This window comes from Maylandia zebra, linkage group LG5 (genome assembly GCF_041146795.1).
Source record: "Maylandia zebra isolate NMK-2024a linkage group LG5, Mzebra_GT3a, whole genome shotgun sequence".
NCBI lineage: Eukaryota > Metazoa > Chordata > Actinopteri > Cichliformes > Cichlidae > Maylandia > Maylandia zebra.
Window position 1 is genome coordinate 13,019,022 of NC_135171.1, and position 23,741 is coordinate 13,042,762.

General features: G+C 42.7%; 1 protein-coding gene across 3 annotated transcripts in view; it reads left to right on the forward strand.

Annotated features, from left to right (window-relative positions):
* Positions 1-23,741, forward strand: part of cdh4 (cadherin 4, type 1, R-cadherin (retinal)) — a 229,305-nt gene that overhangs the window by 182,117 nt on the left and 23,447 nt on the right. For all 3 annotated transcript variants that reach the window (XM_076883786.1, XM_076883788.1, XM_076883787.1), the window contains 3 exons: positions 1,849-1,993; positions 12,806-12,978; positions 20,602-20,739. In XM_076883786.1, the coding sequence (XP_076739901.1) occupies positions 1,849-1,993; positions 12,806-12,978; positions 20,602-20,739 (456 nt within the window). The remainder of the gene's footprint in view (positions 1-1,848; positions 1,994-12,805; positions 12,979-20,601; positions 20,740-23,741) is intronic.

Here is a 23,741-nt window from a genome sequence, read left to right on the forward strand (position 1 = left end):
CTCCACTTGAAGCACCATGCTAGTATAGCTATACATTGGCTAAGGGAGCCAATGGTGCAAAGTACAAACTGTATTTCTCCTCTGTGGTTGGTCCAGTCATCCTAAAGCTCACGCTGCAGAATACTGATGTTGCTTTCCACACATACATTTGCAGTTTGCACAAGGCACACTCATCCAGGCCCTGTGATCACATTTCCAACCCCGCCACTGAGCACACAAACGCAGAGACACATAAACAGACTCCCGAGAACATACGCAGGAAGACACATGCAGAAATGTGAATATATAAACGCTGACACATATAGAAATAAAAGAAAATGTGCAGGAATATACACACACACACAAATCTGCAAGCAGAAAGGACAGAACACATACAAACGAAAACACAGTGTGACACGAAGACAAAAATACACAGCGGTCGCACATACACACCAGTGCAGTTGAGGCAGCCACACATATCGCAGTCGCACATATCACAGTCACACTTTCACACTGTGCAGTGTTCACAGCTGAGAAAACAGATTGGGCTTGTTTGTTTGTTGGGTCTCCTCTCCATGTTTGTTTGCTGTGCTTCAGCCAATGGAAAACTAGCATCTTGAGGATCATTAAGTGGCTAAAGAGGGCTCTTTTGATTGGCTGTGCACGCCTCCCCAGTGTGTAATCTTCCTGCTCGTCGGCGTCCGTGTTAATGTGTCTAAACATGTGTCTGAATTGGTGTTTGGAATGCTCAAGCAGTTCGGCTAGGGTTCGATGAATCCTTGACAGACAGGCACAAAAGCCGACATGATCGGTGGTGTTTTGGCAAAGGCAGGTGCCGCCATTCAATCTTTCATGTCGCCCCACAATGCATCACGGTTTCCTGTAAATAGGCTGACAGGAAGACCCTCCTCGACTGTGTGCAGACAAAATATTTTGCTGCCAGCGTGTCTGTTTTAGCCAGAATGAGAGCCCTTCTCCATTTAACAAGCCAAGCTGTGATTGATTAACATTTCTGCAGAGGATACGAATGTGTATGCAATTGAATGAGAGTAATGTAAGTCATGGTGAACAGTGCCAGTTTGGTTCCAGGGCTATTACAAAGCTTTGCGTTATATTAGATATCATTAGAGGGGTGTGTAAGAGCAGTGGTGGAGATTAAGACATTCCACTGCAGATGATGATTGCTTTTGTCAGTCTTGCCTGTTCAAGCCCCCACACCTCCGCACTGCCTCTTTGTATTTTCATCTCTCATTTGCTTCCACAGGACTCATTCACTCTTCTCTTCTCTTCGTCCCATCTCATTCGCCGTTTTTTTCCCCGCCCCTTCTTTCTTTCCCTCTCTCCTCTCTCTTTCTCTCTTCTCACACTGTGAATTGTCAAGGAACAGCTCATCAGACGGAGACATCCATCCAAATGGATGGCTTTGTCAGAACAAACTGAGACAAACATTCTCCCTGAACAAAAAGAAACCACAGCTTGAGCAGCAACACCTCTCTGATATTTTTCAGGCCTCTGGCTGTGCTAACAACAAAATAGGTGTTGTTTGTGTGTTTGGAACATTTCACTGCTTTGCCCCTGTCTGTGCTGTTGTGGTCCGTGCCAAGGTACCAACAGGATACTCATGCCCTGTTGGCAGACATGAAAAAGAATATTTGCAGATTATATGAAGATGCCAATTAACAAAGTCGAGGAAGCTGTTGGTACTGAGGTTTTTCCTTTCTGCAGAATCTTTGCAGAGTGTCTTATGCATCAATCCGATGCCTCGTTATCAGACTTAGTTGAGCTATATATGGAATATTCATACAACCTTAAATGCTGTACTGAATGCTAATGATATCATTTTTTTCTTTCACTTGGGCCTTTTTATAGCTGCGTGCACATGCAGTGGACATGAACGGGAACCAGGTGGAGAACCCGATCGACCTGTACATCTATGTGATCGACATGAATGACAACAGACCCGAGTTTCAAAACCAGGTGTATAACGGCTCTGTGGCAGAAGGATCCAAACCAGGTACCAATTATTTCTACTTGTGATGAGATCATGAATCTAATACAGTCTAATGTGAAAATGTAGATTATTCAGCCATAATGTACAAAAAGTTGTCTGCAGTCTTGAGCAACTCATTTTTTAAGCATTAGTTCTCCAGACTTTTTGAAGGTCACATTTTTTCTTTAGACAGTCCTTGTACCTGACCATTTTCACTGGATTTTTCTGCTTGTTTGTTTGTTTATTAGGTCATTTTAAACTGCCATATACATTTTTCTAGCATAAAAAGTCACCTAACTCAAGGAATGAACCTGTGCTGTCTATACACATATCTAGCGACTCAGCAAAGAACCAATTTTAAATTGTTACCTTCAGGCATTTTAGCTTAATTTGTCCCATTTTCTTTAGTTAAATATATGAAAGGATAGATTTAGGTATGCCAAAGACAGCACAGTTTAACATGAAATATTAGTTTTGCAAAGTATTTCCCAAAGAGGTAATAGCTAATAATCTGGGATACTCTGAACTGGTAATGGCGTGTCTGTAAATGATTTGAGGAAACTGGGCAAGTGGAGGACAAACGAAGAAGTGTCAGGCCTAAAAACTGTCAGATGAACAGTATCTGAAGGTCAAGTCCTAAAAAAAACACCTTACACCAGCGGTCCCCATCTTTTTTGCACCACGGAGTGGTTTATGTCCGACAATATTTTTACGGACCAGCCTTTAAGGTGTCACGGATAAATACAACAATATAAAACCAGTACCAGTACCAAAAAAAAGAAGATTTATTCATTACAATGGAGATCTTGTCCGAATTGATGGATTTATGAACACAGAAAAGTACAGTCATATTTTGAGCAACCATGCAATACCATCTGGAAAGCATTTGATTGGCAATAGCTTCAATTTTCATCATGAAAATTATCTCAAACATACTGCCAATGCAGTAAAAGCATACCTGGATAGAAAAACACACAACATGGATTGGCCTCCCCAGAGCCCAGAATACACAGATATAATGTACATAGTTTTGAGTTCAGCGACTTACAAGAAATATATGTCATCATCATGTTGGTAAATCTGTTTAGAAATCATAAGAAAATACTCCTTAGAGATATTAAGAATCAAATCAGTGTCAACTAACATCTCCCCAACAATACAAACAGCTCAATGTTAGAAAACATGACAAAAAGAGTAGCGTACTCGGCTCTGCATTTAGACTTACTTGTTATTACACTCACAGTTGTGATTAGAGAAAATGAAAAAAAGAAAAGGTTTTATTTGTCTGCTTCAACAGTGCAAGGTGTGAGTGCAAAATGTTTGTTACAAAAACAGAAAACAAGATTTAAATATCCTGCCTTCACCTTCAAAGTCTTCACCTTCAGAATTCACCTACCCTGCTTACATGATGCGGCTCCCTCCAGCTTCATCCTTTTCCTAAAGATGAAATACAATTTCCAGAGTCACTGCCTGACACATTGGAGACGATCCAGTCAATGGCACAAATGGTCAGACCTGCACTTCCAGGAAGCAATCCAAGTTTAGCTAGAGTACTGCAGCGCAAACAGTAGCTGGATGGTAGAGGTGGGCGATATAACCTAAAAAATGATATCATCATATTTCACAAAAATTCACAGTAATGATATTTGTGAAATACTGAACATTTCAAGACTGCAGCTTTGATGACAGACTACCTAATACACAGTATGAGTGCATTACTGCAAAGTACCATCAGCAGCATTATAGTGCAATAGCAATGACACAGCATAAGTCAAATGCAAGCACAAAAATAGCCAAGGTTGTGTATTCCCTGGAAAATTTAAGCAAAACTATAACATAACTGCTGAACACGTGAACAATAACAATAACTAAAGTAACTTCACGTCGTAACGTCTCGGCACAATAAAATTGTCACATAATAAAACTGAAACTGAAAAGTGGACATAAAGTATTTTTTGCTTGAGATGTCAGGTCGAGTTTTTTAACCAGCTGCTTAAAGCCCTCCTTTACCTGCAACCACGTCAGTGATTTCCATCCACTGTTTACTGTTCCTGTCATACGGAGCATTCAAGCGATGCTCCTGTCTCACATCACCAGCTGCTAGCATCTTTTTCTTGCATACCATCATATCATAACTGTGCACCCCTAATACCGATGTGTTATACATACAATCTGTTTTTAGGGGGAGAGTCTGGGAACTCGACTGAACTCTGGTTAAGTAGTTTTAAGTCAACAGCTTTATTTCACTGAACTAATCTAGTTAATGTGCTGATCTGAAAAGGCTGCCTTCAGGCCTTCAGACACAGTATAACAAATACAAAAACTACCTGTAGCGCTAATAACTGTATAACTAATAACCCTAATTTGTCAAAGGATGGGGCAGCTTCACAAATTCTTATTGTTTGACTTGGTGACTGGGGCTGGGTGAGGGGTATAGGTGCTGTAGGGGCTATAAAATACCTGCGAACACAAGTCTGTAATTACTTAATACCCACTTAATACAGCAATCTCAATCACTGCATGGAAAATCATGACTCCACGGCCCTTTTTGTCATCATACTGTGCTCTTCTCAAGATAACTAATGTAGCAGTTCATTGGAAGCTGTGCGGTAGCCATATTTACATTAATTATTACTGAGACTTGCAAAAAAATTTGTTGTTTATGGGCCCTTTTTACATTAGCTTATAAGATCAATGTTTCACCGTGACTCTTGGCTTTTTCTCGTTGGTTTAGACAAGGGCACGTCAGCGAGATATTTATGTTACAGCATCTTGGCTGGATGCATCATTATCAGATTCTGCAGAGCATGGAGAGATGTAGAGCTTCTCTCAGAATCAGGGAACAGAGTTGCGGTCAGTGCGAAGCCAGAGACAAGAGCAGAATGCACAATGTCTCGACTGGAAGAACTCCTGTTTTAACAATCAGACCCTGAGGACCCGTGTTTGTCTTCACAGCGTTCAGATATTGTTCTGCTGCAAGTTTAATCTCAGGGGGATTTGTAAACAATATAGGAACGCATGTTGCGCATGTGTATGTGTTGGACTGTGTGTGCACGTGCACGTGAACGCTGGTTACTCCTCAGTGGAGCGTGGGTCTATATACAGAGCTCCTAATTAGCGAGGGTAACCAGACATTCCAAAAGCTACTTTCTTTGTTTTTCACTCTGATTCTCTCTGTGTAGTTTCAAATGAAAGACTGCAATGACAAAAAGTGTTTGAATTCAATATTGCATTAAGCCGGGCAAAATCTGTGATACCAATTAACAACAAAAACGTTACACTCTGTACAATATAATTGCTCTGCCCTTCATTAAGCAATCACTGCCAAGTAACACTTGTTTGCGGAGCACACACTGTTAGGTGACAAGATGGGCTGTGTGTTTGTTGTTTAAAAAACAGTCATATTTCACGTGGAGGAGCACGGCCCCTTTTTGTTTTCTTTTGTACAGTCATTCGTCTGAAATTTGATGAATTTTAATTAGAAAAATAGACCGCGTGTTGGTGTAATTGCATGTTTAGTCGAAGAAAACAACGATTTATCTTCAGCAGAGGTTCGAGACATACTTTTATACTTTTCTGGCCCATTTAAGCGTTTAATACATCCTCAGCCAGTTAAATCTTTTACAGCCTATTAATAGATCCAGTCTAGGATTCCAGTTAAGTGCTGCAGAGCTTTGCTGAAGTTAGTTTTTATACCCACTATTTCTAATTAGCGAACCTGGCAGACAGTTGAATGTGCAGTCAAGTGCTTTTGAAATATGTATCCTGAGTTTGACTCAAATCTTTTTGGGGATTTTTTTTGTACCCACTGGAATCACTAATACTTTAAATCACTAAATCTAAGGCAACAAATTAAAATACATACATTTGATAAAATAACTTAAATCTCCAATACAAATAGAAGGTGCTGTGAGTTTAGCAATAGTGTATTTGCACTGGATTTTTCCCTTTTTTCGTTTTCTCACCTCGTCCCACCTGTTTGACCTGTCTTCATTATTTGTGGCACTTCTTCTTGCTTGCCGGTGGATTATATCATGAGGAGATGCACTTTTACATAAACTGACATTTTCAGTGATTAACAAAAAAAAAGACCGTGAAATCTCTCAGGTGTTGCCCAGAGTGACACACTATCTTTCCATGCTGGCAACAGGTGGAGTGAAGCCTGTCACAACACAGCAGCTGACAGGTGCTGCTCTGGGCAGCAGTGCTGCTGTACACAGTATCTCTCAGTATGCCTCGATCTCAGTCTCCCAGTGCACACAGCACATTTAAAAAGCATTAAAAGAATTCCAACACATTTTTCCACAAGTGCAGAAAAGTTATGCTCATATTTCAAAACAATATTGCCACACCAAAAAGAAATGATGTAAGTTTTTATGTGACAGGTTAAGACTAAAAAGCCTGAACTATGAAATAAATGCCAGAAAATTGGCTTATCTTAAACAAATTAAAAAGATATGAGGTGGTTATGGTTAAAAATATCGTACAGTGATGATGTAGAGGTTGGTAACTATGTATCAAATATGATACACTTGGCATTACAGGGTTAAAACTTGACAGCACACTCAACTTTGTGTCCAGAGTCAAGCTGAAGTTTGTCTGTAATTTAAGAACCTGCAGGCATATTTTCTCTCATGTTGATGCTCTGAAGGAGAGTTAGTTTGTATCACCATAATGACAGATGTCTCCACAGCTGAGTCTTTCAATGCTTTGGCCTCATAACAGTTGGGTTTTCAGCGTAAATTCTTTAAACAGCTTAGGTTAAACTGTCTATAAGTGTGCCTTTCGTCTTCAGTATGCACAATAGAAAATGTATGAGGCAGTTCAAATGGTTTTGTAACTCCACCCCTAAAATGCAAAAAATTCACCTGAATGCATCAAGCGCCGGGTGTATCACTTTCAGCATCGACAGATGCAGCTATCAGAGGTTCTCTGAAGCATTACAACACACCCTCATAGCTAGCACTGTGCGAAAGCCATCAAAGAGGAAGTCCTACAGGGAACTGCCCTTATCGCCGTCACCAGATGTTACTGTTAGGTAGAGATCTGATCGCACAACCAGGCAGGATCAGCTCTGAAATCCACACAACTGACACTTTCTGTCACCAGGACCTTGCTCAGCCCCAACAAACCTGTGAGTATTGGAATTAATTTTTTGCAGGTAATCAAGTCTACTCATGCAGTGCTCCATATTCAGCTTATGTCAGCAAGGAATGGATAGAGCTGAGTCTGAATATAAAGGCATCGAGTAAAGCTTGGTGAACCTGCTACTCCTCATGCAGAATACAATAAAAGAAATCCCTGCAAGCCTCCTGTGGCTAAATGCCTATAAGCTCAGGCTGACATGCATATTGAAAAAACAACAACATACATATCAAACGCCAGTGTCATCAAAAAAGGACACTAGAATGGCCTTACACTCCAGAAAATCTCTGAGACTGCAGCATGAGACAGTCCTTACATCGTGTTAAGTGGGCTCAGATAAAGATTTGTCATGATGGCGTGACTTCTTCAGAAAGCTCTTGTGTTCTGAGGCTGCGGCATACTCAGAACATCTGCCCTGTGATGTTCTGTCCTTCTGCGTCCCTCCCCCGTCTCCCTGACTCTGACAGCAAGTTGTTCCCTTTTATGGACCCTCTTTCTCAAAAAGGACTACTGAAATGAGAGAGGAACATCAAAAACCAGCAGCAGAGTGCCTTCTCTCACAGTCGATTTACCCTCCTGTGAGGGAGGGGATGGGGGGGGGCTGGATTCCCCCCCAACGAGATTTAAGAGAACTTCCCTCTTAAATCTCTGTATCTGGGTGGGGGATGATTAGAAACTGGCATAGGAGCAGGGAGATGTGGTGATGGAGGTAAATAACAGTGCTGGGGCTCAGTGGTGTTTCAGTCAAGTTTGGGGTGTGTATCACACTGTGTTCCCTACTGGCAACAGGCGGAGGTTTACAGTGCCACTCCAGAGAATACATCAGGGTCACGTGAATTTTTATTGACACAGAGGTCCTGCGGTTAGCACTTCCGCCTTAAAAAAAAGGACAGTTTGTGTCACATAGCGTTTTATTTGTTTTACCAGTTTGTTCTTACAGGGCAGGAATGTGTAGTAGAGATTCAATTTTAACTTCAGAAACTAGCTATGGGTAAAAAAAATTCTTCTAAAATCATTTTGTACTTGAACACAAGAAACATGTTTCAGCCTCTCAGCCAGACTAATAAACATTCTCCTAAAACCTCAAATGTCCTTGGTGTTCTTTTGTAATATTGCAGCCGTCAGCTTTCGGCTGCTTCTCTGATATGTTATGTTTTCCAACCAGGTGGGATGGCCGCTGGCTTCAAATAGTGTGATGCTCCTGAGCCTAAAGCAGATTCTTAAACATATTGTTGGTCTTTTCTCTTTCAAGTCAAAATCTCCGCTGTAATTTAATCGACCGCACAGCTCTCTGACATTCAGGGCGTGCATGCATCTGCAATCTGTTACCCATAAACCATCTCTTATGTGTGTTTGCAGTGAATAAAAAGCCTTCAGAGTCACAAGAGGTGCTTTCAGTTTTTAAATTACGGCTTTGTTTATTTTGACTTGTAATGAAATGTATTGCAGTTTGTAAAGATTAATGACGTGTGAGCAGCAGCTCTTATAACGCTTTGTCAAAGACTACTTGACCTTTAACCAGAATGGATCAAGCTGAGAAAGTGCTGGCTCTCTTACACTCGTGCCAAGAACTGTAACACAAGCCCGATTGAATCGAAACATTTTAACTTGAAGCAGAGGCTCAGTACATACAAATCAGTCCAGATATCTGGCAGGAAGGTATGCAAAAACACACACACAGACGCACACAATGGGAAAAGGCAGAGTCAAAAAAACCCACTAGTAACTAGGTCAAATTACCTCCTGGAGAACACAAGGCTGAAACACTTGACACAAAGGTACTGAGACTGGCACCGAGCGAGGGGAACGTAAAGGGCCCTTTTCAGTACGCTAACACATCTCCTCTCTTTACTCACTTGCATCTCTTCCTCGCGTTTTAGCTAATCCCAGCAAGGATGAGAGAGAGGTGCAAGAAGGAGATGCAAAGAGAAGCGATAACACTGCCAGATGAGAAATTCTTTGTTTCCATACTGCTGATCTTAAATGACATCGCTTATTAATGTCATGCTGCACAGCCGGATCACCTGTCACAGTGACTGGTACAAGTAACCACAGAGCTCTCTACAAAATGCAATAATTCTTTACTCATTAGATATTAAGTTGAATAACTGTGACTTATTATTAATAGTAATGTAACAAATTAATGTGTGGATAAGTAATAATTTCTTTCAACTTCCTAATTGCATTGTTGTTACGTAAGGATAAACTGTGCCTGTGTAAGATTTGTCACACACACAATAGCTTTGAGCTGTGATCTGTGTATCCTTGTACACTACAAAGTAAGAAATAAAGTGAAAGCAATATATAAATACAGTCTCTGGCCTCATGTGGAGGTGTGTGGCATTGATGTAAGATTTCCACAAAAGTAGTGTCCTCGCTTTCTTTTGCAGGACCTCATCTTGGCTCGCGGTCTCGCTCCCTGATTCCTTGTGCAGCATTTAAAGACTTGCACGATCCCTGATGGTGAGGGAGATGATGACAGGACATAATTTCTTAAAGCTCTGGTAGAGTGTGAGAGGAGAGTGACACAGGAGGTGACAGCACCAGCAGGAAACATGGTGACAGGATGAGATGGCAGGTGTAAACAGTTAGAAAATAATAATTAGCACCTAAAAGCAAGAAAAACCAAACCTTAAACAGCAGAGTGGGATGGAACAGGATCCCACAGCTCCCACTTTTACCCACCTGTGTTTTAAACACCCAGCTTTCTCACAGTACCAGTTTATATAAACCCGATGACATCATCTTGCTCTGCTAGAGAGAAAAAAAATATGCAACTGTTTTTGTGGGTTAAGTAGTTCTCACAATGACAGGTTAACTGATCTCCATGTGTAAAATCAGTGTGGTGCTCCTCTTGAGAGCCAGCTAATGCAGCCGTTATTAGTACACATGATTCAGCCAGGACACTTTTGGAGCTATCCAAGCTTTGAAAGTACTCTTACTGACATCTCACCAGTGTGCATTCAGCGAATGAATCTGACTGTTTTTGCAGCTGGATCCCTGGACGCCTGAAATAACTTCCCTCCACTTTGCTATTCTCTTGCTCGCCTGCATAATGAGCAGCCTTTGCTGCCTGTCCTTCGAGCACAGGCTTCTGCCTTTGTGGTCCTGGATGAAAGTCGACAGGAATAGATCAGCAGACACGGCTGATGTGCTGTGACAAAGAAAATATTTTTGAATGGTTCAAATGGTTGGACTGAATTCCCCGTTTCCTCAAAGTGTTGTGGACACCATTAGAGGCTCTTGTGTGAAAACTCCCAGCCCTGCTCATCACTCCCGCCAAGATTCACCAGGCTTAAGGCTTCTCTCTTACCTTCCTTACCTCTCAACCTCTATTTCTCCTTCTGGCTCTCTGCCTGCACTGCCCGTACTGTACTGTACAGCAGCCACTCTTTGCTGCTGAAACGAAACCTCTATCTTCCCTCCACTGATTAGAATTATTATCCTCTTGTATTGTCCATCCCCTGCCCTCTCGCTCCCCGACTTCCCCTTTATTTTTTTCTTTTAGTGGTCTTTACAAACTCTCTCACCACTATGCTGCTCTTTTATTTCGTTTTATGCCCTGCAGTTTCCACCTTTCCTGCCTGTCTTTGTGTGCACCTCGCCAGTCCTGCTATTTCTGTCCATCTCTATCCTCCTTTTCCCTTTTTCTTTTCTTTTTTTTTAAACTCCGTCTTCTCTCTAATTGGAAGTCGGCTGTTGACTCGGACTGATTAATGTTTAGGCAGCAGATAGACCTCACCAGTGATCTCTGGTCACGTGATTGGAATGGCCAACAATATATGCGCCTGCTACCAAATTTTCAGGTCCAACGATTTTAGCAGGAAGGCAATTAGGATTTGGTATTAGTGTTCAAATTAAATCGGAATTAAGCAGGCTCAGAGTTTAACCCTTTCAGCCATAGCCTTTCCTTTTTTGGTTCTGAAAGCCAGCAATCATCATATGACTAAATGAAAGCTTCATGTGTGAACATGTGATTTCTCTGGTCCTGTTCTTGTGTGGAAGACTTCAGAGGCTGATTATATACCGATGCCCCTCGGTGGAATATCGCTCATTGTTTCCTCTTTCCTGTCTTTCTGCGGCCTCTCTTCTTTTCCTTGCTGTTCGACGTGACAAATCCTGCTTTGAAAATTAATGAAGTTTGAAATAGAAATCGAGGCTACAATTATCCCGTCCATGCACGGTGTCACAGGAATGATGGTGCCATCTAGACCCAATTACAGGAATGGAGACACCTGTAACGGCTCAGACCCACAGGGGACCGCTGAATCTGCCACCGATCCGGCGGCTTCCCAGCTTCAGCTGAAACATTTAAATTTATGCTTTGGAAAGAGTCCAAGTCAAGCTTGGTGTTTCTACTTCTGCTTTAGAACATACATGACACGTGACCAGTTTGATTCACTTTTGATATGACAGTTGAACATTTGTGATTAAGTGCCTGCTCAGCACGGCACCGACCACCCACCACCAAACCCACTGAGGTAAGATTAGTTGCTAAGCTACTTTTTTGATCCCCCTCACATGAAAGCAGTGGCATGTTTTTAAAAGAATCTAAATGAATATTAAGTCAATAAATTAGGCCGCGTGCATCACGCCAAACGCATCACCACTCTTCCTTCATTTCTTTTAACGCTTCAGCTCCTTTGTCCTTGTCCTCCTCGCTTTGTGTTTTCCACTACTTACACGCTCTTCTCATTTAACCATGTTTGTGTTTCAGCCATCTCTTCTCTCTGCTTTCCTCCTCCTGCAAGCTGACAGCCTTTTTTTTTCTCTCTCAGCGGCAGCAGCAACGGCAGCAGCAGCAGCCTGTAAATGGCTGCCTGATGGAAAGTGACATTTTCACAGAACCCTGAGAGGGAGGCGAGGTGATCTCTCCTCTTTCCAGCACCAAGTGCTCCTAATTGCCTGGTCACATTTGTGAGCCCAGCTGACAAACTCGTGCAAATCAATAATTCTGCTCGGGGAAGATGCAGGGACACAGGGCCTCTCACCCTGAAACATGCTGAGAGGACACAAACACGCACATGCATACTAATGCATACGTGTGCCTGGAAGGAACTGTGGGCTCATACACACCCTTCCTGCACACATCCTCGTGAGCACTCCCTCTGCCTCTCTACCTCTGTGCTGTCTGGCTTAAATGGCAGTGTTTATCTGTGATTCTAAGACAAATAGGGAGAGTGTATTGAAGCATTAAGGGCAGCGACAGCGCTGCCGAAGGCTGAAATAATGGATGGTGGAAGTAGCAGAAGACCCGGTGCTCATTACTAAATGGACTCTGCAGAGGTGGAAACTTTGCCCCGCTAGTTTGAAATATATAGACCACCAAACAGCGCAGCTTTAAAATGGGAGCTTATTTAACAGGTTTTGTTTGTGTGTTTGTGCTGTGCTCTGTAATAGCTCTGACTCTAAAAGATGTTTGCCAAAGCACAGTACGCCACAGCAATTTGGAAAGTCTTGATTGACTTGTTTCAAGTTTTTGTGTCTTCTGAGTCTTCACACGCCCGACTTCCTTCTCTTTGATACTTCAGAAAAAATCTTTAACAAACAAAGGCACTTGAAAAGCCCTTTTTTTAAAAATTTTATTTTAATGTATGCCTGCTTACTTTTTCTTTTTCCCAGCCTGACCTCTTCTAGTCAAGCCAGCATAACGCGTATATCCGCTACAGTTTTGAATCTTTCTCTCCGCAGGCTCGTCTGTGATGCAGGTTACCGCCACAGACTCGGACGACTCCACCACAGCGAACGGCATGGTGCGCTACCGCATCCTCTCCCAGAGCCCCCACAGCCCCATCCCCAACATGTTCACCATCAACAGTGAGACTGGAGACATTGTTACGGTGGCAGCCGGCCTGGACAGAGAGGTCAGTGTAAGCTGTGCGTTCTGTGCTCCCGTTACTTACATCGAGGATTCACTCTGCATCTCATTTGTGTCCACGCAATAAAACAATTATGAAGGTTCGGTTATGTTATCCATGTTTAGTCACATTCTTATATACTACTAAAGAATAAAATGTTGTTACTTTATCTGTTTTTCTACCTAATTTTCTGTGTGTTCATCAAAAACAGTCCCAGAACAGTGATGGGCCTCGAAATTAGACTATCACTACTTATTACAGCAACGTAATAAAGATTCAGCATTCGCGAGCACACGAGGTGCCCACTGGGGTGCATGTAATGTAAAGTTTATCATCAGAGTGTGTACACAGTGCTCTGTGCGGATGTCCTTTTGCCCTCCACTTTGTTGTGGCAGGCAGCCATTATATTACAAGGGCACCGACTGTGTGTGCTTCCTCCAGCATATTGCAGCACATTAAAAAATAGCGCAATAAGAAAGGCAACCATCCCCTCCTGTCTGTGTGCATTTTTGTAAGGCAGTATAATCCCATCCCCAACTTTTAATGGCATTTAGTGTGTGATCTAGACTCAGTCCACATAGCAAGGTAAGCGGCTTTGTTGTTTAATGCAGGCCTAGGCGAGACCTACGTTATCCCATTTTGCCAATTGTTTAATCCAGATTTGCACAAGTTCATACTAGACTTTACTAGTTGTTTAACAGTTGCTTAACTTTTACAATGAGCTTCCTTGACTTCTATATGCATACTATGCTTTTTTTCTGAAACAAACAAATGTATAAAGACCCGAATAAATAAATCCACCTGCAAATTCCCAAAATCTAATTTTAATCGCAGATTATAACAAAGCCTTTAAAAAAAAAACAAAAACAAGTCAGCCGCATTCCCCCTTTCACAAATGTCAAACCGAGCACAAAATTACCTCATTAATTTTGATTCATTTGCGTGTCTGCTTATTGTGTGTAAATAAAAATGACCGGCAAGTATCTCAGCACGCAGAGCAGGGCAGGCATAATGGGCGCGTAAATCCAGCACCTCTCTGCTGACGAGGTCGCAGGAGTGTTCTTTTCATTGCCTTCGTTTGCCTCATCTGCTGTTGCCGTGTCTGTTGCTCGCTGTGGTACTTTGCCAACCCACACACCACCGAAACCACAGCGCTATCCTCCATCTTATCCTGCTAATGAGAAAGGTCACCGGGGGTGAACTTTTGTTTTTCCCAACACCGGGTTACTATGGGCAGCCACGTTTTATCAGGCGTTTCGTGTTGCAGACACTGTCTCAAACACAAATGCTCAAACCTATCCCCTACACCGGTGCTAAAAATCGGCAAAAACATTCAAATTCATATGCCTTCATTATGGGGGATAATCTCATCCCCATAACTTAGTTGGCTGATTTTATTGCCGGCATAAAAGCACCACTGAGTGTGTCTCATAATGTTTATATTCTGAGAAATCCCACCGGTCCCGCTCAGCGCTAAACCTGGCCAGCCAATACATTGAGAATGAAAAACAGGATTTTACCAGCAGTACAGCAAGCGTATTTAGAGAATAATTATGGCTAAAATATCAAGAACAGAAGCAGGTTTTGATAACAGAAGAGACAATACATCAATGCTTCTTCCTTATCCAATTTTTATATGGAGCTGGCATGGCATGATAGCGTGGCACATTTGTGGGACAATATAAATGAGTCTAGTGAATGCGGGCCAGGTCTGTGTCCCTGTTTCCAGCTTGGCCCAGGCTGCGGCAGTAGCAGCTGATGTGAGTGAGGGAAAGCTCATTAATCTGGACACATCAAGCCAGGCACAGTCCCACCTGCCTGTGATCCTCCCACAAAAAACTAGGACACACCTGGGAGTTCACCCACCTGCTGTCAAGGTCATCAACACAAACAAGCGCAGACACATGGGCACACGCGCGCATACACCCGTGTCGTAAATAGGCAATGCCGCTCATACCGAGTAAGGAGGAGCAGCGAAAGCAGAAGAATGAGATCCCAGGTGTTGCACGGGGGGGTCTGAGCAACCAGTGTGGTATAGGCACCTGATGTTATGCAGAGTCATGGGCATTCATACTACTTGTATTGACAGTGAATAAACAGTTTGCGCAGCGCATATCCCCGCCCATTTCTCATTCTCATTTCTCGCGCTTTAACTAATCTTCTTCCCTGGTTCTGGCATCTAATTAGGATATTCATGTGCTAATTAAAAGGTGAAGCGGCGGCTCGTGTTGAGGAGAACGGGAGGTTAGCTCGGTATCACCTGCCTCTGACACCGCTTTACTCCAATTATTCTGCCTCACTCACAACAACCCTTAACCCGCCACACACTCCTGCCCACAGGCTCATGAGCTAAATATAAATACAGTAAGCACAAATGTTTTTATGTCATCGTCCACTGAGTTTAAGGCACTTGCAGTTTCGTAAATGCATGCTGTTCTAAAAAAAATATGAATGAAGAAACAGTCTTCTAATGAAGTGCAGCTCGGATGCAGCAGGTAGCAGAGTGGGCCATTTCAGAGTGCCACAGCTGGCACGGACACTCTCCCTTTGCGCCCTCTCCCCGTGGCTTCAGTTCCTCTGGCAGGCGTAGCTGTTTCCTTTCATTACCCCAGGCTGTCTCAGTCTCCCATGAGCCCTGGGTTGGAACAGTCTGGTGTGGCATGGTGCTGAGTTGCCAGATGCCAGCTCAACATTGGACCGTCTCAACGTCGATTAGGACATCGCCTGGACTGCCTCAAGGACATGAGTGCCCACAGCCTGGCTCCATTAGGATCTGCAAAGCCCAACTGGGGATGTAGGCTGAGAACTGGCATCCGATATAGTCCCGCAGCTTTATCGCCTCTGAGTTGCTGAGTTATGTTAATTCACCTTCTTGCTCTGGAGCTCCAGAAAGTGAAGCCATCGGAGGATTGTGAGCTGGATGCTGAATGAAAAGTATTGATGCCTGTAGGGAGATGTTGACAGTTTGTAGTCAACATTCAATCAAGAACAGGTCCGCTCACTATCTGCTTTATTATGTGGAGCAACACGGTGCTGAACTGGGCCACATTTGTCAATTCTTTGCTTCTCTAGTCTTCTGTCAGGACTTGTCGTGTCTTGGTAATTTTATTAGAGATAAATCTCTAAATCTCACTGGCCTACACATCTGTACAATATAGCTCACATTACCCCAAAAAGTCAGGTTGTAAGCAGACAGAAAAGGCGTTTGAGAGAAATAGAAATGCAGTTTCTCTGTTTCCATATAATGCTGCAATTGGTAGAAGAGGACTAGAGAGACTGAGAAGCATCCCAGCGCATATTAACACATTATAAGGAATTCCAATAATTGCCCCATGAAAGTATGATTTGAGAGAGGAAAAGCCCAAAGGCCTCACATCTTAAAGTCTGTGCATAATATCTTTAGCTAAACCTGTACTAAATAATACGTTTAGTTTATGTCAACAATATCCTGCACACCACAATGTTTCTGTATTTCCCGGCCGTAGATTTTCCTGATTTATTGGAGAGCCAAATATTCTCACATCCGTTCTTGTTGAATCAATAAACAGTCTCAATATCCGAAAGACTAGACTCAGATGAAAGGTGTTTGCCCAGTACAAACTGGGAAGTGTTGCTCTCTTTTTCAGACTGCCTGTTAGGACGCCATTTAGGTCCAGACTGAGATATCTTGACAACTGCTAGATGGATTGTTGTGAAGTCTTTTTAATATCCATTGTCTCCTGGGATAACTGACTTTGGTGATCCCTTGACATTTTCTCTGGCATTGCCAGCAGCTCAGAGTTTTCTCTCATGTAATGAAATATCTCAAGCTCCGTCAGATGGATTTGCACACTACAGACGTTGATGCTTCCTAGATGATGTGTCCCGAGGATTTTGATGACTTTTTCTTTTTCCTTCTCTTGAAGGTAAATTTGAGTTGCATGTATGGCGTGCTCCTCACTGATATTTTCACTGGGGGTGCATCGCTGCCTGTGCCGATCACAGGTATAAGTGTGTAGCTAAACACCTAAGGCGAACTGAAAGTGATATGCAAATCCGATTTTGCAAAGTTTGCACTGAATTCTCACATTCGGCTACGAGCCTTGATGTTGACACACAGCTTTGTTCAGCTAAACAAGCACTCTCTCAGCACACAAACACACCTAAGTCAAGCTGCCCTGTTTGCACAAAGAGGTGATTAGAGACAAACCTAAACAGTATAAATAATCAAAACACAAGATATAAGCATGGAAATAAGATTAAAAAGAGCCGTAAATATGACATTTCCACCAAACTTTTTTTATATGTTTATAACATGTTGGAGCCAAAAATTTTGCAATAGCACGTGCATCATGTTCCTGTTTGTTTAACTGATTTCCTGTGCAACCCAACTCACGGAACCTCTTGCTCAGTATCTCTGTTTTAGTCTGGCAGATTGTTATATTTGTGACTCAGAGCATTTGCGCTGATTGCGTAAATGTGGAGGCATATCTAATCAAGTAGCTTTAGAGATTGTATCCCACATGTACCAACATGTACCTGAGTCAGTGTTGCACTGTGTGCTGCTGACAGTGAGTCTCAGCTGGCTTGTGTCTTCAAACCAGTGTTGAGCCGTTCCTGTCCTTACACCAACCCGAGGGACCTCCATGTGAGTGAGGAAGAGAGAATAAGATGCATGTTTTTTGGTACTAACAGGGGAAAAATGTAAAAATGGAGAGTAGCTGTGTGGACTGCGAGTTTCCGCACGTCTACTTGTAACTATAGATTTCTCTGATTTTCAGAGGGATCGGTGTAAGAGAAGTGAACTGGAGCAAATTGAACTGAACCCAACTAAAATCTAATGAAATGGAATCGAACAGCATCAAATCAAATTGTGTAAATTTAATTGATGTCAGCTGGACTGAGTGGAAACTGTAATGGGGTTCAGTGACACTGAGGGGGTTGCTGAGGTGGTCGCTGGGAGAGAGTAGTCAAAGGACGACAGAAGCTGGTTTTCGCAGTTTTAGGCGTGTACTGGGCCATTTGAGACAGATTGTAAGTGACAAGCTAATGACCCTGGCCACTGGGAGCCCGGTAAGCCAGAACACAATCTGCAAACGACGCATTTACAAAAGCAAGTCCTTTACTCATCTGGTTGCGGTCTCTTTACCCTCTTTAAGTGTGCCTTCACAGCATGTCTGAGTGAAACTGCACGCTCAGATCAGGGACAGTTCGCTACTGCGTGTGTGTTGCTAGAGGAGCACTCCTCTCCACTTGCCTTCCCAGTTCTGACCAGGATTTTCCTCGACTTTGTTCTTGCTAAGATTGCCCCACTGGACCATTTGCCTCCTAAGAGCCGCCAGCTTTTTCCACTTGTCCTGATGGCTGCCTGGCTTGATATGTTGAGTAGCTAACATTGATAGCCTGAAGCCATTGCTTTCCTCAAGCTCCGATATAGTAAACTTACCTAATTTGGTCCCTGTGAAAAAAGGGATTGAGTGTTGTTGTTGTTGGCGGAGCTCTGTGTGCAGGTGTTTCTGTGACCTCTGATGGTTTTAAGCTTTTGCAGATTAAGTCAGTGACACTCGAGAACAGCAAGGAAGTCTGGACTGTTGCTGCTGGTCAAGCTGTACTTCCTGCCAGTGTTGGACTCTAATCTAACAGAGAGATTTTCTGTTCAGTGCTTCCATAGGACTCATTAGAGAGCCTTTTACTGTTTTTTTTGGGTAGCCACTTTTGGACAGCAGAAAACGCTTGGCTGTGTGTGTGTGTGTGTGTGTGTGTGCGTGTGTGTGTGTGCGTGTGCGTGTGTGTGTGTGTGTGTGTGTGTGTGTGTGTGTGTGTGTGTGTGTGTGTGTACGCCCAGCGTGTAAGTGTCTGAGTGTCCCACCTGTTCCCACTCACTGTTAGCGGATGTGGACAGATGAGGATGTGCGCGCTAGCAGGGCCATAAACCCACAGCTACTCTCAGATGAGTGATATAACCCTGCAGGATAGAGTGCATCAGCATCATCCACTACTGTCTGAGAGCTCCACCTGCTGGCTCAGGTCCAGGCTTTTTTTTTTCTTCACCTGACCAAGAAAGAACCGTCCATCAAAGCTTAAGCCTATTAGCTTCCTGCAGCCATCTGGTGCTATTTCTAGACTGATGTATGTGACCGGATCTAAATGAGTCTGCAGAGAGACACATTCATTGGATGCTCTATTTACTGAAGCTCTGTATGAGGGGAGATGGTATTGATATTTCATTATGAGTCTAATAAAGGGCAGCCAGTATTGAGTTTTCATTAATAGGCTTGGTTTGGTGCAGATTAACATGTCTGTGCACTTCATAATGACTTGGAGGGATGCTAAATGACTCCAGCTGGCTGTTTTAACGGGTCTGAATGCTTTGATCTAAAAATCAACTGCATCCTTCACTATTGAAAAAAGAAAGAGTGGGAGGGAGAGAAGGCAATGTAGAGATATAGTGTGAGATTCTGGCAGAGATGCAGGGACAGAAAAAAATACACCAATCTAAGATAGCAAAAAAAGATAGGAGGAGATCAAAAGAAGCAGGGAGTGTGCATTAACAAAGAACACACAATAAACCGGGGTGGGGAGGACATGAGTCAAAGAAATTAAAAAGTAAAGAAACTGCTTTCTAAGCAGAAATCTGTAACTGCATTATCTATAGCTACACGGCCTCTGGCTCGGTTTGTTCTTGTTCCCTCAAAGAGTCTGTCATAAGTGCCACTGGCCATCAAATTGCTAGAACTTGTTTCCTCAGCACATATTGTAAAGGTAGCATAGCAACAAATGAACATTAGAGCACTGGTAGAACTCATTCTGGATCTTCAGCAACACAGCAGGCCCTGTGAAACGAACAGTGCCCTGTCCTTGACGTTCATTCCTCCCACAATGGAGGCCTGAGCCAAGTGGATTCATAAAAAGGGAAAGAGACTGCAAAGCCACAACGCAGAGAGGCTTATATGCTGTCAGGGTGGAATCACACTCACACAGAGACCTCTTTCCAGTGCTGAGTCTAGGGACAGTCTGAACTTTCAGCACCATGGACAGTGTCGCTGCAGTGTGGATGTATTCTCTCTGCGGGGTTTTTTTTGTATCTAAAGAAAGCTTCGTGTTTTCTTTTTGTTTTCCTGGTCATTGCACTGTACTGTAGCAGTCTTTACCGCAGTGCACTCTAGGGTGACACCCGCTCGCACGAAATAAGGCCCATTCACCTTCTGGTATTATCCAAAGCACCGTGGTGCATCTTAAAGTGGCAGCACCACCATTAAAATGAGTGATGATCCAACTCCATTCTCTCAGCAGAAAGCCAAGACTTTTAGTCAGTAATGGATGGGCCTTTTAACAACGCATTGCTCCCTTTCTGCAACTTTGTGTGTTTTGTTTGTGCATGTGTGCTACTCGCTATCTGGTATCGAGCAGGTAAAGTCTTTGAGCAGACTCCAGCTACTCAGTTGTTCCAGTAGTTGGTCAGCAGTAAATGAATAAATGTTTACAGCTGACCAACTACTGTAAATAAAAAAATTTAAAAAAATAGTTGGGCAGGCATGTACAAGAGCTGAGAGGGCTTTCATTCCAGTGTCAGTGTGAGATGGAGAAATACTTTCTGTTTGTACAAGGATTTGATGACTATCGTTTGTCTTTTCCTGCTTGTTTTTACAGAAAGTCTCTCAGTACACCATTATTGTCCAGGCCACTGACATGGAGGGCAACCTGAATTTTGGACTCTCCAACACAGCCACCGCCCTCATCTCTATTACAGACATCAACGACAACCCGCCTGAACTGACAGTGAGGACGGTGAGTCTTGTCTGCGCTCGCAGACTGAAGCTGTACTAGCCTGCTGTATGGGGTTGTATGAGCCTTAATATCATTCTATTTCTGTCCTATTGTTTTCATGCAGAATACACTGAAAAAAAGACCGTGTTGGATTTACTTAATTCATTAATGGACATCGGTTGCACACAACTGTGTTTTGCTTTGGCAGAAACTTAAACAACTTAGTTAAATCAACACAACTTATTCATATTCAGTAAACCTGTGCATTTTGTGTTGATTAAACGTGATTGAAACATGTTTAGATGAAGTAAGTTGAACTCTTGGAATATTTTAATCGTTCACGATTTCGTCATTTTATTCCAAAACTAGTCAATAGCTTTTACCCCAATACTACTTGGTCACTTAAATACTACATGTTATCTTCATATTACATAATGTTCAACAAAGTCTAGAGTCTGGTTAACATAAAAATGAAATGGATTTACAACAACTACCATCCGCCTATCTTTATCCAAGTTGCAGGGGGGCTGGGGCATAACCCTGAAGTGATAGATTTAAGAGGCAGGGTACGCCCTGGACAGCTCACCAGTCTATCACATAGAGACAAACAACCATTTGCATTCATGGGCAATTTGGAATCACTAATCAACCTAATTCTAATAACTGCATGATTTTTAACTGTGGGAGGAAACCAGAATGCCCAGAGAGAACCCAGTGCAAACTAGCCAGATTGCAGATTTGAACCCAGGACCTTCTTGCTGTGAGGCAACAGCACTAACCACCACACCACCAATCCAGGATTGGTAGGAAAGCTATGATAAACCACAATAAATAGCGATAACATATGTGTGGTGTATGTTGTCTGCTTCTTATAACTCCAGTGATTTTTCCTGCAGTTTGAAATCTCATGTGATCTTGTGAATTTCATGAGTCCAGCAACTAACCACTCTTACTAGATTGTATCATGTCATCTCAACAAGAACAAATTAAGTTCATACAAATCCTACATGATTTAGTTACCTTCACCACGGAAACATGAAATTATTTTGTTCAAATTACAAGTTAGACTTTTGTAAATGTAACAACCACCCAAGGCGGCTGCTCGACTTGACTGAGATGGATGCCTTCCTCAAACCGCGATCCAAAGCTGTTGAGATGAAATCACATGCAGTGGCGAGAGATTTAACATTGCTATATTATTGACTTACTTCACTCGAACATCATATGAACAATTTAATCTACCCTCTCTGCATATCATGTAGTTTCTACACTAACCTTTGGGTCAAAAGGTGTCATCCTTTGCCTTTCGACCCTCATCTGACATTTTAATAGCTATATATTTAGTTGCCATGCTAACCAGCTGTTCTATAGACATGCTGTTTGTTAAGCCTGTAAGTGGAAACGTACGTTCAAACGTTTTTGTTTTGAAAACACACTGTCTGGTCAGTGTCAACAACCACACAGTGCAGCGTTAGCGCTCGTAAAATGTTAGCGCTACCGAAGCATAAAAAAAAGGAGGGGAATGCGACCGTGTACAACACTTTGAGATGAGGACAGATCTATGAGGAGAAATTGGTGCAGAATACAGGAGAGTGACAGGAGATTAAAGAGAGGCAGGAAAAGGAGCTGAATGAGATCAGTTTTCTTTTCCTGCTCACATTGCCTCGTGTAGTTGGAATTTATCTGCAGGCATCCACCCCCAATCCCTTACACCGCCACACTGGCCTGACAGGAAGACACGCTACAGCGGGCCCACTTTTCTAGAACAAGTGCTTGTGTTGTTAGTTGTACATTTGCTTAGTTTTAAGAGTTCGAATGACTGTACGACTGGAACAGGATCAAACGCTGACCACAGTCTGATAGACCTACAGGGCCATGGCTGCGCTTTATGTAAACATTTGGATTTCTATGATTCCAAAGAGAGACAGATGCTGTTTTCAGCAAAGCTCAAAGGCAGAGCAAACAGTGTGTCAGTGTCACACACTGTGATCCCAGTCTCCTCAGCGGGGCCGTCGTCAGCGTGCGTGCCAGTACAGTTCCAGCCGCATGCTCTGATAAGAGCTCCCCAGCTGTCAGAGGTAGAGCTCAATGAACGAGGCTGCCGCTCTACACATAATGGGTCTACGTCCCCCTCCTCCCCGTCTGCGGTTCTGGCTCCTTTACCACAAAACTGCAAGCCCACGTATATACATTTTTAACCCATACAAACTGTGATATATGTTGTTTTTCCTCAGCAGGGACTGGACTATTTAAAGGCTACAAAAAGCCAGAATTTGTTTTAGTTTGCTGAAGCGAGGATGTGATCTGACGTTTAGAAAGTTTCCCAACCCTGACTCTCACCTCAACATCCACACACAGTTTGCCTACAACACTCCTGCACAACTGCAACAATATGTCTGAGCTTGAGCTTGAGCTCACCATATTTTGGTGTGTGTTTCTAGTGCTGTAATGTATCAGCGCAGCACATTAACACATTAACAGCCACAGCAGAGAAGTTGTTTTCCAACAGATGCCATTTCCACTGCATTGTCAGTCTCTACTACTTGTTTTGCTTCCCAACATGACTTAGAGCGCTTCAGTAATTATTTGTCTATGACAGACCCGAGAAGAATTCATTGCTCTCTGCAGGAGGCATAGAGAAAACATAAGCACGTTAATTAAGTGAAATTGCTTGCGGGGGTGTAAACCAAGCCGATATACTGCATCTAATTTGGAAAAAAAAACAAAACAAAAAAAACACCAAAATGTTTTATTCATTTCACCACATGTGCCTGAATGTGTAATGTCACTGCTATGTTTGGCAATATGTGATGAACTAAAAGACAATGCTATTGCCACAGTAGGTCTAATCAAACAATTTAATCAAGTGTACACTCTTGTGAAGTCACAATCAAGCACTGACTCAACAATAATTAGGAGAAGTGTGAATTTTACAGAACATTTTTTTTAAGTATGTTTAGGACAATTTAAAATGGGTGTTTTGCCACACAAACTGTTAAGCAGAGTGGCTCTGAGTCCATAGC